This window comes from Saccoglossus kowalevskii, chromosome 12, assembly GCF_978046115.1.
Source record: "Saccoglossus kowalevskii chromosome 12, keSacKowa6.1, whole genome shotgun sequence".
In the NCBI taxonomy this organism is placed as follows: Eukaryota; Metazoa; Hemichordata; class Enteropneusta; family Harrimaniidae; genus Saccoglossus; species Saccoglossus kowalevskii.
In genome coordinates this window covers 31078808-31096422 of record NC_140652.1, presented here as the reverse complement: position 1 = coordinate 31096422, position 17615 = coordinate 31078808, and the positions used below count along the sequence as shown (strand labels likewise).

The window sequence follows — 17615 nt, the reverse complement described above, 5'->3', positions numbered from 1 at the left end:
CCTTTACCTTTCCAACCTTTATATTTTTTTTATTGAAATTGAACTGAAATAAGTGTGTTTTTCTTAGAGGAACATTTTTGATTATAAAGTGATCTACATGTACCACTTCTTTTTGAATATTGAACAAAATAAAGTTTATTGTTAAAACTTGTGAAATATTGTTTAAAACACAGTTTCCTGCAAAGAGGCGTGATTGTTAAAATGTATTTCCTCCCCTACTGGGTCATACAGTCAATTGTATCTTCTCCCAGTGTATTGGTTACAACTATTAAAGTTTGGATGAAGCTGTTATTCTACTGCGGTTTTCATCTACTAATCTGTAAATCTTGTTAGTTGTCTACCAAACATCTGTAATTAAGGATTTATAAGATGTGGGGTGCAATGCAGCTGATGTTACTGTAAAATCTGTATTAGAAAACGTGACTTCTATTAAAATGATGCAATGCAACAGAGGGGATGGTGCTTCTGTTAGAGCATCTACACATGTTAAAAATGGTGAATATTTAGTTCCCAATTGTTCAAAAAGAATGGGTGCGGTTTCTAATACAGATTCTAAAGTACATGTTCATTGCAAGATGATTCTTAATTTCTAAAAAATACTTAAAGCTTTTGATAGAATAAACAATATAGATATTTTGTAGATCGAGAATGCTTTTTGCCAAATTTGGTTTATTTTTTACTTCAGTTATTTACTATGCTATGTGCTAATTTTCTGTCGTTAAATATGTTTGTCAGTATGCTTATTATAGGTAGAGGACGCCCTCACCTGTATATCAATATGCTTATTTTAGGTAGAGGGCGCCCTCACATGTATAAAGAAAAATATCATGTGTGCACTATCTATATTTTTTAGCGACTGCATGAAAATTGTTTATCTTACATGTTGTCATTTTGTCATGTATGACAGGTGTATACTGGGAATTCCTTCTTTCCTGGGCTTCTTCTAGCTCCACACCATGTGCCACTGACTGGGCTTCCACTAATTCTTCATCAATGAATAATGTTACCAAATCTTCGGCTGTAGCAACATTTAGCCTCACTTTGAAACCTGCCTTCAAACTAGTTTGAGAATTGGAGTGAAATAATGACTTTGTCTAAAAACTTTTTTTTTTTCGACAATGAATTGTAATGCATGTACTTTTATACCGAGGTGATTTAAATTGATACAATCAGCCCTTATAAATAAGAATGATTATAAACAAGTTTTTACAAACATCAAATGGAATGGATTTTGGAGGCTGTTATAAGTGTCTGTCCATTCCGTTTGTAGGTTTTGTGCATGTCCTGAGATTCTGTGAAGGATTGTATAAGTAAATACACAGCATATGGAATCTTTTATTAATAAGTAATTAATTTTTCTAACAATTTTCAATAATTTGTTCATCAAGTGGGTAAAAGATTTTGTTCATCATCTACATAGTTGATATAAGTTTATCATGTTTAATTCCTTATTTCTTTATTTTCTCTTAATGTAATTCTTTTCATGTCTTCCTATGTTTATCTCTGCATGATCTTTGGAATCACAGTTCCAGTCAGTAAGTAATTAACGTAACGTCAAAATTGAGGTCTCTCTACCAACCATGGATTCATTCACATTCTACAAATGTATCTATAAGGGTGATTCACAGCATTATGCCATTGGATGTGTCATGCTCAAAGATTTTCATTACATCATTGTTGTTCATTCTTAATACTTGCATTGAATGTAAAATGGCCACTTTTAAAACAAAAACCTGAAGAAATATAATCCAAATTTGATCGTTGGAATGTAGTCTTATATTGAAGGTAATTTCCTCGTGTAATAAAATCGAAACATACTTACCAGATTTACCCATATTTGATGTGGTGTGGGCTGTGGCATAAGGGTCCATTACAGTGAAACCCCACAAATAAGAACTACTTTTATTAATTAACATTTTTGTATCTAGTGATTTGTAACACATCACTTACTGAAAGACTTCATGAATAGCCAGAATAGATGGGAAACAATTACCTCGGCCGTTGATGTGTTAACCTTGGAGCAACAAACTTGCTAAGAACGTCAGTAAAAAAAAGTGGACAATCTAAACAAAGTGACAACCAAATTAAAGAAAGTTGACTCATTGTATTTTGTAGCGCCCAGCTACATGTACATTTTTTTTACAAAAATGGATTTAATGTTGAAAATTGCATGTAGAAGAGAAGAACAGGTTTCAATTATTTAGTTTAGGAAAAAAAAAGTGGCTCTTATTTGAGGGGTTTATGGGTATTATGTGTTCATTGAAAAATCCAAGGATATATGTCCTGTGTCAGTAATTTTACTTTGCAGTAATGTAATATGGCATCAATTTGTTGATAGTAACACTTTGATTGGCTGTACATATACATCTATGTTGAGAATACTACATTGTATGTTCTATCATGTACAATTGTGTACATATCAATCATGCAAAATATCATGGAGTAAACATAATGTACTGTTGATTTTTTTTCAATGTTTTCATACAGCCTAATGTAATGTGAATTTTCAAAGTGTTGCAAGTGACTGTTATCATTGAACCCTGCTTCTGGTGATCCACACAGTATTACATTTGAACAGGGTTGATATCACTTTCAAAGTGTATACGCTGGGAATAAATTCTGGAATCATGAAGTACCATAGAATGTAACCATAGCAACATCTACATAAATCTAAATTGTCTGATCTCTTTTTCCTAGATGAGTGCCGATGGTAAAACATGTTTCATTAAAGTTCATGCTCCATGGCAAAAGTTAACAGAAGTTGCTGAAGGCATGAAAGTTAAGATGCCTATACAGGTAAGTGCATTGTTAGTATTATTATAATTAGATTGGGTTTGATGGCAACCTGAATATATAGACTTTCATTGACAGTTTGATTTATAAACTGTCATTGACTGATATATAGACTTTTATTGACGGTCTAATATATTATATTTTTCATTGACTGATATATAGACTTCCATTGACAGTCTAATATATAAACTTTCATTGACTGATATATAGACTTCCATTGACAGTCTAATATATAAACTTTTATTGACTGATATTTAGACTTCCATTGACAGTCTAATATATAAACTTTCATTGACTGATATATAGACTTCCATTGACAGTCTAATATATAAACTTTTATTGACTGATATATAGACTTCCATTGACAGTCTAATATATAAACTTTTATTGACTGATATATAGACTTCCATTGACAGTCTAATATACAAACTTTTATTGACTAATATACAGACTTCCATTGACAGTCTAATATATAAACTTTCATTGACTGATATATAGACTTCCATTGACAGTCTAATATATACACTTTCATTAACTGATATCTAGACTACCATTGACAGTCTAATATATAAACTTTTATTGACTGATATACAGACTTCCATTGACAGTCTAATATATAAACTTGCATTGACTGATATATAGACTTGCATTGACAGTCTAATATATATATATTTCATTGACTGATATATAGACTTGCATTGACAGTCTAATATATATATATATTTTCATTGACTGATATACAGACTTCCATTGACAGTCTAATATATAAACTTTCATTGACTGATATATAGACTACCATTGACAGTCAAATATATAAACTTTCATTGACTGATATATAGACTTCCATTTACAGTCTTATATATAAACTTTCATTAACTGATATATAGACTACCATTGACAGCCTAATATATAAACTTTCATTGACTGATATATAGACTTCCATTGACAGTCTAATATATATATTTTTCATTGACTGATATATAAACTTTCATTGACTGATATATAGACTTCCATTGACAGTCTAATATATATATATATTTTTCATTGACAGTCTAATATATACATATATTTTTCATTGACTGATATATAGTCTTCCATTGACAGTCTAATATATATTTTTCATTGACTGATATACAGACTTCCATTGATAGTCTAATATATATATATATATATATATATATATATATATCATTGACTGATATATAAACTTTCATTGACTGATATATAGACTTCCATGAACAGTCTAATATATATATTTTTCATTGACTGATATATAGACTTCCATTGACAGTCTAATATATAAACTTTTATTGACTGATATATAGACTTCCATTGACACTCTAATATACAAACTTTTATTGACTGTTATACAGACTTCCATGGACAGTCTAATATATATATTTTTCATTGACTGATATACAGACTTCCATTGACAGTCTAATATATAAACTTTTATTGACTGATATATAGACTTCCATTGACAGTCTAATATACAAACTTTTATTGACTGTTATACAGGCTTCCATTGACAGTCTAATATATATACTTTTATTGACTGATATATAGACTTCCATTGACAGTCTAATATATAAACTTTCATTGACTGATATATAGACTTCCATTTACAGTCTTATATATAAACTTTCATTAACTGATATATAGACTACCATTGACAGCCTAATATATAAACTTTCATTGACTGATATATAGACTTCCATTGACAGTCTAATATATATATTTTTCATTGACTGATATATAAACTTTCATTGACTGATATATAGACTTCCATTGACAGTCTAATATATATATATATTTTTTTCATTGACAGTCTAATATATACATATATTTTTCATTGACTGATATATAGTCTTCCATTGACAGTCTAATATATATTTTTCATTGACTGATATACAGACTTCCATTGATAGTCTAATATATATATATATATATATATATATATATATATTTCATTGACTGATATATAAACTTTCATTGACTGATATATAGACTTCCATGAACAGTCTAATATATATATTTTTCATTGACTGATATATAGACTTCCATTGACAGTCTAATATATATATTTTTCATTGACTGATATATAGACTTCCATTGAGTCTAATATACAAACTTTTATTGACTGATATATAGACTTCCATTGACAGTCTAATATATAAACTTTTATTGACTGATATACAGACTTCCATTGACAGTCTAATATATAAACTTTTATTGACTGATATATAGACTTCCATTGACAGTCTAATATACAAACTTTTATTGACTGTTATACAGACTTCCATGGACAGTCTAATATATATATTTTTCATTGACTGATATACAGACTTCCATTGACAGTCTAATATATAAACTTTCATTGACTGATATATAGACTTCCATTGACAGTCTAATATACAAACGTTTATTATCTGATATACAGACTTCCATTGACAGTCTAATATATAAACTTTTATTGACTGATATATAGACTTCCATTGACAGTCTAATATACAAACTTTTATTGACTGATATACAGACTTCCATTGACAGTCTAATATACAAACTTTTATTGACTGATATACAGACTTTCATTGACAGTCTAATATATAAACTTTCATTGACTGATATATAGACTTCCATTGACATTCTAATATACAAACTTTTATTATCTGATATACAGACTTCCATTGACAGTCTAATGTATAAACTTTTATTGACTGATATAGACTTCCATTGACAGTCTAATATACAAACTTTTATTGACTGATATACAGACTTCCATTGACAGTCTAATATACAAAATTTTATTGACTGATATACAGACTTCAATTGACAGTCTAATATATAAACTTTCATTGACTGATATATAGACTTCCATTGACAGTCTAATATATAAACTTTCATTGACTGATATATAGACTTCCATTGACAGTCTAATATATAAACTTTCATTGACTGATATATAGACTTCCATTGACAGTCTAATATATAAACTTTCATTGACTGATATATAGACTTCCATTGACAGTCTAATATAGAAACTTTTATTGACTGGTAGTTACATGTACATAGCTGAATTGTAAATAAAATGGTGCTCTGTAAATTTAAAAATAATTTGATATTGAAGGTAATTGTTTCATTCCTTCTAGGAGAATGACATTGAAAACAATGACATGGAGGAATGCTGTAGACGTATCCCTAACCCGTTTGAGTTGAGCAATGAGTTCATTCCTGAAGAGAAAGACGTTTTTACATGTGTGTTTGTTCAGTCCAGACAAACTGAGTGAGTACTCCTCGTATCCCATTATACCATATATGGTATGATGGGGATTGCCCTGAGCAACAGAAGGCAATATACCATATATGGTATGGTGGGCATTGCCCAGAGCAACATAATCAATTATACCATATATGGTATGGTGGGCATTGCCCAGAGCAACATAATCCATTATATCATATATGGTATGGTGGGCATTGCCCAGAGCAACATAATCAATTATACCATATATGGTATGGTGGGCATTGCCCAGAGCAACAGACCCCATTATACCATATATGGTATGGTGGGTATTGCCCTGAGCAACAGAACCCATTATCAGATTCCATAGAACATGTCACTGTATTTGCGTTGAATTCAATCTGTTTGTATTGCAGATACATTGGACATGAAGATCATGATAAGTTTTTTACACCAGCTGAAAGAAGTAGAATTGTAAGTGTCATCTCTTCCAATCTAAGCGCATCTCATAAAGTAGTGAATATAAACATTTTGCGTTTACTGAATAATTAAAGTACTGTAAAATAATTTATTTTCGCTGGAATTAATTTTCGCTGAAAAGACTTTTTGGGTGATATGGATGGATTTTATTTTCACTATTTCTGACGAGTTGAATGGGAAATACATATATAGGAGAAAAGGTATATTCCCTGGATTTTATTTTCACTGAATCATTCTTTCAGCGAAAATAGCGAAAATTTATTCCAAGCGAAAATAAAGTATTTCACAGTTTGACATTTCCTCCCTAGAATTACACATGTAATGTATATAATCCTGTACACTGTATCTATGTAGTAATTGTTAATAATCCCAGTGTTTGACCCTAAATTGAGCAGCTTGGAAATTTAATAAATTTACTATTTAAAATTAATAAATTGACATTCCTAATTTTTTTTCAGGTTTATGAAATACTGGAAAGGTGTAAATATGATGCAGAAAACAGTAAATTTGGTAAGTTTTGCGTCTTCTATGGTGTCTGTATAACTATGAATTGATATTGCCTGAGAGAATCAGTGATGTGTAATGCTGTGATACTGCTCAAATCCCTTATTATCATAATTGGGCATGCATGACATCTTCAGCCACAAGAATGAAACTTATTTTGACTGAACACAAGAAGACACATTGACACTGATTCATTTGATAAAAGGAAATCAGACACTGTCTATTAATTCATCTGTTTATCAGAGATTATGAGGTTATTACGAGGACACCTCAAAGTATGCATGGAGACAGTACAGCTGGAGTATCGACCGACGCGCAGTGGAGGTTGATGCATGGCGTACATACTTTGAGGTATCCTCAGAATAACCTTATTTTTATTCGTCTTTACCTCCCAAGAATACATCATGGGAATGCTAAAACCCCAAAAGTTTAGAACAAAATCAGCGAACTTCGTTGTGTGAAGTCCAGTCAAACCCTGGTGGCAGCCATGTTTGTTTTTATTATTAGAGAACGCTTAATATGCACGTAATCGTTCCATATTTGGAATTCGCATTTCCTTATATGGTAGGATGAAAATACTCAGTGCAATACCGCAAAATTACGGTACGCTGTAACTTATAGCATTATGGTGACAGATCTATAATAATATCTAATAATAACAACACACTAGAACTTGTATATCAAACAGTCCATATTAATTCATCTGTCTTTCAGAAATTGCTAAATATTCAAATTCATAATTGGTCTTAGTTACTTGTTATTACTTGTATTTATCAAGAATTAGTTCATCTGCAATGCCATGGAGGCCTCTACCATAAAGAAATAATCATAAACATTAATGGGATTTTATTGCATTGGATGTCTATGTTTTTGTTTGTAGGCATTGAGCATATGGTTGGTAATGGTTCGTATACAGCAGCGTTTCCGTTACATGAAGGAAACTACACAAGTGAACATTCCATGCTAACACATGGTGCAGAAAATGATAGAAGAGTAAGTAGATGCATGCTGGTAGAACAGTTATGTCTTGCATTCCTGGCCACAGTGATTGTTAGAAAACCAACAGGACAGCAAAACAATCTTAAACTTTGTACATTTGTATTCATGTTCTTACAAGAAATGAGTTTGTAAAATGCTCTTTGATTTGATAATTTTAGTACAATTGGTCAAGATGTGCAGAATGGCACAATACGTAACAAACTATATATACAAAGTCTGTAGGTATTGTCAAGGCAAAGTTAATAAAATAAAGTGTATATATTAGAAATAGCAAATACAAAATGTACTGCATTACTGGGAAATGTAAACAATGAGTAGTTGAATAAACACTTCTTATTAATATTTTTAACCAAAAGCAGAACCTCTTGGAAGTATCACATTCAACCAGACTTTCTCGTTCAAATTTTCTGTACTTTTTTCTTATATTCTTCAATATTTCTGGAAACCCTAATTTTGAAGTCAACTGACAAAATTTGATTTGATTTTCAGTTTTTACTTAAAAAATGTGGCTATTTTTGTCCCAATCCTCTGAAGGAAAGTGCAGACTATAAACAGGACTATTTTGTGAATTTGTGAAGACAAGACGGAACTGGTGGTGAAAAGATTAAAATAAAAAATGGATGACTGGCCTGCTAATGTCATGAATTGTGTTTATAGTAATATTGATAAATGTCTCTGTAGGATCTCTTAGATAATGTTGCAACTAGATAAGTTGTTTTCATCATGTACATGTTAGCATAACCCCCCACCCCCAAGAGTTCTCAAGTATCCTTTTCACCAAAATTCTCAATGGGCAATTTTGTAATGTAATTTTATGGTATGTTTTATTTTATTTACTAATTGTTATTTCTATATCCTAACGGTGAGTATTTGTGAGCACGCCAGACTTTTTTTTAAGCTTCATATAATTCTTGTTTTCAGTTACTCTATGAGGAATGGGCTAGACCTGGAAGATGGTATAAATATCAACCACTGGATCTTGTTAGGTAACTTGAAATAAAAATATATTTACTAAGGCCAGGAAAAAAAATTCTCTGTTTCTCGTTTCATAGAAATTTTGAAAGCGAGGCGATTTTTTTTTTTTTTTTTTTTTTGAATGCTGAGCTAAAATAGGAGAAATCTGAGACAAGTGCGAGTACAAGCGCATTTTGGAATGCTTTAGAAGGAAAAAACGTTCGAGGCGCATAGTTCAAAATGATGCGCACGGAAATGAGAAACAGAGATATTTTTTTTCTCAGCCTAACATTATAAGAGTGAATAACTGACAATTCCTGATGATACGCAAAACTTGATAACTTAGCGGTATCGGTTAGAGTTTTTATATTCTCATTGTTCAATGGGACAAATCCAAATACTCACCACTTCGTTAGTGTGAATTTGAACTCTTGCAAATAAATTGTTCACCGCCACCCCCCAAAGTTTGAACTCTTGCAAATAAATTGTTCACCGCCACCCCCCAAAGTTTGAACTCTTGCAAATAAATTGTTCACCGCCACCCCCCAAAGTTTGAACTCTTGCAAATAAATTGTTCACCGCCACCCCCCAAAGTTTGAACTCTTGCAAATAAATTGTTCACCGCCACCCCCCAAAGTTTGAACTCTTGCAAATAAATTGTTCACCGCCACCCCCCAAAGTTTGAACTCTTGCAAATAAATTGTTCACCGCCACCCCCCAAAGTTTGAACTCTTGCAAATAAATTGTTCACCGCCACCCCCCAAAGTTTGAACTCTTGCAAATAAATTGTTCACCGCCACCCCCCAAAGTTTGAACTCTTGCAAATAAATTGTTCACCGCCACCCCCCAAAGTTTGAACTCTTGCAAATAAATTGTTCACCGCCACCCCCCAAAGTTTGAACTCTTGCAAATAAATTGTTCACCGCCACCCCCCAAAGTTTGAACTCTTGCAAATAAATTGTTCACCGCCACCCCCCAAAGTTTGAACTCTTGCAAATAAATTGTTCACCGCCACCCCCCAAAGTTTGAACTCTTACCAATAAATTGTTCACCGCCACCCCCCAAAGTTTGAACTCTTGCAAATAAATTGTTCACCGCCACCCCCCAAAGTTTGAACTCTTACCAATAAATTGTTCACCGCCACCCCCCAAAGTTTGAACTCTTGCAAATAAATTGTTCACCGCCACCCCCCAAAGTTTGAACTCTTGCAAATAAATTGTTCACCGCCACCCCCCAAATCGGGGAGAGTTTGAACTCTTGCAAATAAATTGTTCACCGCCACCCCCCAAAGTTTGAACTCTTGCAAATAAATTGTTCACCGCCACCCCCCAAATCGGGGAGAGTTTGAACTCTTGCAAATAAATTGTTCACCGCCACCCCCCAAAGTTTGAACTCTTGCAAATAAATTGTTCACCGCCACCCCCCAAAGTTTGAACTCTTGCAAATAAATTGTTCACCGCCACCCCCCAAAGTTTGAACTCTTGCAAATAAATTGTTCACCGCCACCCCCCAAAGTTTGAACTCTTGCAAATAAATTGTTCACCGCCACCCCCCAAAGTTTGAACTCTTGCAAATAAATTGTTCACCGCCACCCCCCAAAGTTTGAACTCTTGCAAATAAATTGTTCACCGCCACCCCCCAAAGTTTGAACTCTTGCAAATAAATTGTTCACCGCCACCCCCCAAAGTTTGAACTCTTGCAAATAAATTGTTCACCGCCACCCCCCAAAGTTTGAACTCTTGCAAATAAATTGTTCACCGCCACCCCCCAAAGTTTGAACTCTTGCAAATAAATTGTTCACCGCCACCCCCCAAAGTTTGAACTCTTGCAAATAAATTGTTCACCGCCACCCCCCAAAGTTTGAACTCTTGCAAATAAATTGTTCACCGCCACCCCCCAAAGTTTGAACTCTTGCAAATAAATTGTTCACCGCCACCCCCCAAAGTTTGAACTCTTGCAAATAAATTGTTCACCGCCACCCCCCAAAGTTTGAACTCTTGCAAATAAATTGTTCACCGCCACCCCCCAAAGTTTGAACTCTTGCAAATAAATTGTTCACCGCCACCCCCCAAAGTTTGAACTCTTGCAAATAAATTGTTCACCGCCACCCCCCAAAGTTTGAACTCTTGCAAATAAATTGTTCACCGCCACCCCCCAAAGTTTGAACTCTTGCAAATAAATTGTTCACCGCCACCCCCCAAAGTTTGAACTCTTGCAAATAAATTGTTCACCGCCACCCCCCAAAGTTTGAACTCTTACCAATAAATTGTTCACCGCCACCCCCCAAAGTTTGAACTCTTGCAAATAAATTGTTCACCGCCACCCCCCAAAGTTTGAACTCTTACCAATAAATTGTTCACCGCCACCCCCCAAAGTTTGAACTCTTGCAAATAAATTGTTCACCGCCACCCCCCAAAGTTTGAACTCTTGCAAATAAATTGTTCACCGCCACCCCCCAAATCGGGGAGAGTTTGAACTCTTGCAAATAAATTGTTCACCGCCACCCCCCAAAGTTTGAACTCTTGCAAATAAATTGTTCACCGCCACCCCCCAAATCGGGGAGAGTTTGAACTCTTGCAAATAAATTGTTCACCGCCACCCCCCAAAGTTTGAACTCTTGCAAATAAATTGTTCACCGCCACCCCCCAAAGTTTGAACTCTTGCAAATAAATTGTTCACCGCCACCCCCCAAAGTTTGAACTCTTGCAAATAAATTGTTCACCGCCACCCCCCAAAGTTTGAACTCTTGCAAATAAATTGTTCACCGCCACCCCCCAAAGTTTGAACTCTTGCAAATAAATTGTTCACCGCCACCCCCCAAAGTTTGAACTCTTGCAAATAAATTGTTCACCGCCACCCCCCAAAGTTTGAACTCTTGCAAATAAATTGTTCACCGCCACCCCCCAAAGTTTGAACTCTTGCAAATAAATTGTTCACCGCCACCCCCCAAAGTTTGAACTCTTGCAAATAAATTGTTCACCGCCACCCCCCAAAGTTTGAACTCTTGCAAATAAATTGTTCACCGCCACCCCCCAAAGTTTGAACTCTTGCAAATAAATTGTTCACCGCCACCCCCCAAAGTTTGAACTCTTGCAAATAAATTGTTCACCGCCACCCCCCAAAGTTTGAACTCTTGCAAATAAATTGTTCACCGCCACCCCCCAAAGTTTGAACTCTTGCAAATAAATTGTTCACCGCCACCCCCCAAAGTTTGAACTCTTGCAAATAAATTGTTCACCGCCACCCCCCAAAGTTTGAACTCTTGCAAATAAATTGTTCACCGCCACCCCCCAAAGTTTGAACTCTTGCAAATAAATTGTTCACCGCCACCCCCCAAAGTTTGAACTCTTGCAAATAAATTGTTCACCGCCACCCCCCAAAGTTTGAACTCTTGCAAATAAATTGTTCACCGCCACCCCCCAAAGTTTGAACTCTTGCAAATAAATTGTTCACCGCCACCCCCCAAAGTTTGAACTCTTGCAAATAAATTGTTCACCGCCACCCCCCAAAGTTTGAACTCTTGCAAATAAATTGTTCACCGCCACCCTCCAAATCGGGGAGAGTTTGAACTCTTACCAATAAAATATTCACCCCTCTCCCCAAAGTGATGAGAATTTTGAAGTATTGACAATAAATTTAAATCCTCATCATAAAATCTGTCTTGCCAAAAAACAATTTGTGAGAATTTTTATTTTCTTTAAGGAAGCGCCAATATCAGCAAAAAAAGTATAAATTGTAAATTTTTTGATCTAGTTTCAAAATTGTTACTAATAATGACGTTCTTTTAACTGAAAATTGAAGATTTTACCTCTGACCTGATTAAATTTTATATTATAGGAAATATTTTGGAGAAAAGATTGGTATATATTTTGCATGGCTGGGTTATTATACGTGTGCACTGTTTCCAGCTGCTATCATTGGCCTACTTTGTTTCATCTATGGCTGCATCGCCATGTCAACCAACCCTGTACAATTGGTATTTATCTATTCTATTCTATTCTATTCTATTCTATTCTATTATATTGTGTTCTGTTCTGTTCTGTTCTATTCTATTCTATTCTATTCTATTCTATTCTATTCTGTTCTGTTCTGTTCTGTTCTGTTCTGTTCTGTTCTGTTCTGTTCTGTTCTGCTTCTATTCTATTCTATTCTATTCTATTCTATTCTATTCTATTCTATTCTATTCTATTCTATTCTATTCTATTCTATTCTATTCTAAACTCTATTCTAAACTCTATTCTATTCTATTCTATTCTATTCTATTCTATTCTATTGTGTTCTGTTCTGTTCTGTTCTGTTCTGCTTCTATAGATATTCTATTCTATTCTATTCTAAACTCTATTCTATTCTACAGTCTACAAACAGTTCACTCTTGATCATTTCAGGAAACCTGTGACAAAAATGGCATGGGTAACACAACCATGTGTCCATTATGTAATGAGAAGTGTGACTACTGGTTACTTTATGAAAGCTGTCTCTATACCCAGGTAAATTCTTACAAAATTATATCTTGTAATAAATTATTAGCAACATTTATAATTATTGCAGTCGTCATTTGTAAAGCTGTATTGATGGTCTGAATATGCATTCTGAGATCATTCCTTGAGCTGTATTGGGGTTTGAGACTATTATGTGAAATATTTGATAGTCTGAATATGCAAGAGCATTTCTAAGATTTTATTGGAGTGTTCAGACAATTATGATAATTTTGTGATGGTCAGAATGTGTCTATGCAATTTTAAATTTTCACCATCATGATGACAGTCGTTCTAGGCATCTTGTACGAATGTGTGTTCTAATTTTCTTTGAAAATATTTGAAAATCACCTGACATGCTTGGATTCACAAAGCTTTAACTTATAATTCAGGATTCTTTGAATATTTCCTGCAATTCACAGGCATTGATACTATTGAGTATTTCACATACTAGTCACATGACCCCTACTATATCTTAGGAATGATCTCAAAGTGTCAGCGTAACCCTTTGAGTGCTAAACTTTATTTTTAGCTTAAAATTGAGTGAATAGCTCACATTTACTGTAATTTTCACTAAATTCAATCTTATTTTTAGACCAAACAGATAAAATGTGATATTGGTTTTAGTTTTTGATCAAAAAAATTAGAAATTTTTTGTAACATTTCATGTGAAAAAAAGCAGACTATAAATGAAACTATTTACTGGATGATTCCGGAAGTTGTCTTTGGTGCTCAAAGTGTTAAGTAGTAATTTGATGAAAGCAGCAAAGAAACCCAGATGCGATCTTTGATATTGTCAGTTGTATGTCTAAACAGCTACCAGCTGATGTTATTATGATTATGAATATGATTATTATTATTATGCATTTACTGTACATACTGTATCCTCTTTATGTGCGCTGCTGTGGAACGCCGGTGGAGCCGGTGAAAACTCAAGAAAACAGCACAAACTCAACTTTGAAGTAATCCTGAACAACCAAATTCATATATGTTACACATGTAGGACTAATTTTGTTACACTGTTCAGGGGACTCTCAACAACCATCGCAAAGTACCGTTTTCTGCGAGTTTTTGGTCTTTGTTTTCACCGCGAGGTTTGCCAGGCGGTAGAAAATGCCCGGATGTCCGCCCCCGAGGATATGAAGTTTCCATTTTAACGACTATAATATTTGTTCTTATTTTAGTTACAGCAAAGATTATTAGAAGTCTCTGCATTTTATCTTTGTAAAATCCAGTTTGATGTAGTCATAGTTGTCCTAAGAATCAAGTTTACTTTAAAAACTCTATTAATATGTGGTCTTTATTAATTTGTGCATCCAATTCATTTTAATAGACTAATTATTAAATGTATTTTACTTCATTTAAATTTGTATGCAAAACATAGCACGGAAATCATTATTATCAAGCAAATTTTTTAAATAGTTACTGCTGCAATACTTGATGGTATTGTGCATCACATTAGATCTCTGGTGATCCCAACACATTATACCAATGTTGATTTCAACAAAATGTGAATTTCAATTTATTTTACTCATGATATAAACTTAACTACTGACGTATGGCGAGAAAAAAATGCTTTATAGCAATGTATTGTAACATTTCCTCAGTCAAAATGGATAGATTTTTTAGCATCACTCTGTCAGCTTGAACGACTTTGACACCATGTTTTTGGAATGTCAATACCATATATGGATGACATGATGCATGAAAATCAGATCTTGGATTGGATGACTGCCTGACCCTGTGTCAGTAAAAGCACTCCAGCTTTGTTGTCCAATTTGGCATTCCTGATTGTATCTACATTCTACAATGCTCCATCAGAATGACCAATGTTGTTTGCTTGAAATATTTTGCTAAACCTGCCGTTGCTGTATCATATCAATGAAAATGTTACATCTGTCTGTATCTATTTTCATCCAAAAAACAAAATCACTGTTAATTGAATTGACCAAAAATTATTTTATGCTGAAAAAAATTCTAAATTTAAAATAATCTATTTGTTGCCTTGTTAATTTGCCGATTCCTTAGCCATATAGCGAATAATTATTTTTACTACTGCATAATAATAGATTTTTTATTGTAAAATTATACATTTATGATTGCATTTCAAATTTCATCTTTTATGGATAACGTAGCTTTCCAACTTGTAAATGTCTTGGTGGCAGTTTGGGGTGTGATGTATTCAAATTTCTTTTTATAAACATTTTCAGATTTCGTTGGTTATGGACAATTATACCACTCTAGGTCTTAGTATTTTGATGTCTGTGTGGGGTACGTATGATGGCACTTCATCAAGAACTTTTTTTTCAGGATATTTTCTATTGCACTGATTAAAAGGGCTTTGAAAACTGCTTCTTTCAACAGTGTAGTTTGCAGGTCTAGTTGCAGTCTAACGTGTGTGTGGACAACTCACTTTTATTCTTTTCTTTATTCTAAGACTCTAGATAACTGGTGAATTGCACAGGTGGAGGCGCTACTAATATTTTCTCCTTTCTTCAATCAGTATTAACTTATAACCCCCCTCCCCCCAGCACAACTAACATTGTACAGTTTTTGAAACTGGACATTATTAACAAATATACAAAATACTAGTCTAAGACTGTGTGTAATTCACTCTTACAAGTGATAAAATCAATAGTTAGTTTTTGAGAAGTTTACCGATCTCTTTTTCAGTTCTACTCTCCTGCCACTCATTATCTGCTATCAGCAGCATGGTCTCTCTAACCTGTACATGTTGTAAATCAATGTCTCATTGTTAGCTTGACTGAAAATGCCACAATCAACATTTCACAATACAATCATTTTTATTTAAACAACTTGTAATTATTTTTCATTTATTTCATTATAAGCAGCTGTCAAACCTTAAAAATTAACATCTCATTTCATTTATTCCAGGCTGACCTGAGCCACTCTTTTCTTACCTCCACATATGGCTATTTTGGATACTAGTCTTTCCATATATGGCTATTTTGGCTAATACTAGTCTTTCCATATATGGCTATTTTGGATACTAGTCTTTCCATATATGGCTATTTTGGCTAATACTAGTCTTTCCATATATGGCTATTTTGGATACTAGTCTTTCCATATATGGCTATTTTGGCTAATACTAGTCTTTCCATATATGGCTATTTTGGATACTAGTCTTTCCATATATGGCTATTTTGGATACTAGTCTTTCCATATATGGCTATTTTGGATACTAGTCTTTCCATATATGGCTATTTTGGATACTAGTCTTTCCATATATGGCTATTTTGGATACTAGTCTTTCCATATATGGCTATTTTGGATATTAGTCTTTCCATATATGGCTATTTTGGTTACTAGTCTTTCCATATATGGCTATTTTGGATATTAGTCTTTCCATATATGGCTATTTTGGATACTAGTCTTTCCATATATGGCTATTTTGGATATTAGTCTTTCCATATATGGCTATTTTGAGTACTAGTTTTTCCATATATGGCTATTTTGGATACTAGTCTTTCCATATATGGCTATTTTGGATACTAGTCTTTCCATATATGGCTATTTTGGCTAATACTAGTCTTTCCATATATGGCTATTTTGGATACTAGTCTTTCCATATATGGCTATTTTGGCTAATACTAGTTTTTCCATATATGCCTATTTTGGATACTAGTCTTTCCATATATGGCTATTTTGGATACTAGTCTTTCCATATATGGCTATTTTGGATATTAGTCTTTCCATATATGGCTATTTTGAGTACTAGTTTTTCCATATATGGCTATTTTGGATACTAGTCTTTCCATATATGGCTATTTTGGATACTAGTCTTTCCATATATGGCTATTTTGGATACTAGTCTTTCCATATATGGCTATTTTGGATACTAGTCTTTCCATATATGGCTATTTTGGATATTAGTCTTTCCATATATGGCTATTTTGGTTACTAGTCTTTCCATATATGGCTATTTTGGATACTAGTCTTTCCATATATGGCTATTTTGGATACTAGTCTTTCTAAATATGGCTATTTTGGCTAATACTAGTCATTCCATATATGGCTATTTTGGATACTAGTCTTTCCATATATGGCTATTTTGGCTAATACTAGTCTTTCCATATATGGCTATTTTGGATATTAGTCTTTCCATATATGGCTATTTTGGATATTAGTCTTTCCATATATGGCTATTTTGG

General features: G+C 33.6%; 1 protein-coding gene across 3 annotated transcripts in view; it reads left to right on the top strand.

Moving 5' to 3' along the window:
• The window catches only part of LOC102808477 (anoctamin-4-like), a 72659-nt gene that overhangs the window by 37734 nt on the left and 17310 nt on the right, over positions 1 to 17615 (top strand). For 2 of the 3 annotated variants that reach the window (XM_085506566.1, XM_078013615.2), the window contains exons 4-11: positions 2698 to 2796; positions 5943 to 6076; positions 6448 to 6505; positions 6970 to 7021; positions 7896 to 8008; positions 8936 to 9000; positions 12806 to 12944; positions 13354 to 13455. In XM_085506566.1, coding sequence (XP_085362692.1) covers positions 2698 to 2796; positions 5943 to 6076; positions 6448 to 6505; positions 6970 to 7021; positions 7896 to 8008; positions 8936 to 9000; positions 12806 to 12944; positions 13354 to 13455 — 762 coding nt within the window. Of the gene's footprint in view, positions 1 to 2697; positions 2797 to 5942; positions 6077 to 6447; positions 6506 to 6969; positions 7022 to 7895; positions 8009 to 8935; positions 9001 to 12805; positions 12945 to 13353; positions 13456 to 15653; positions 15715 to 17615 lie in introns of all 3 variants that reach the window. The other variant, XM_085506565.1, reaches the window with a different exon arrangement.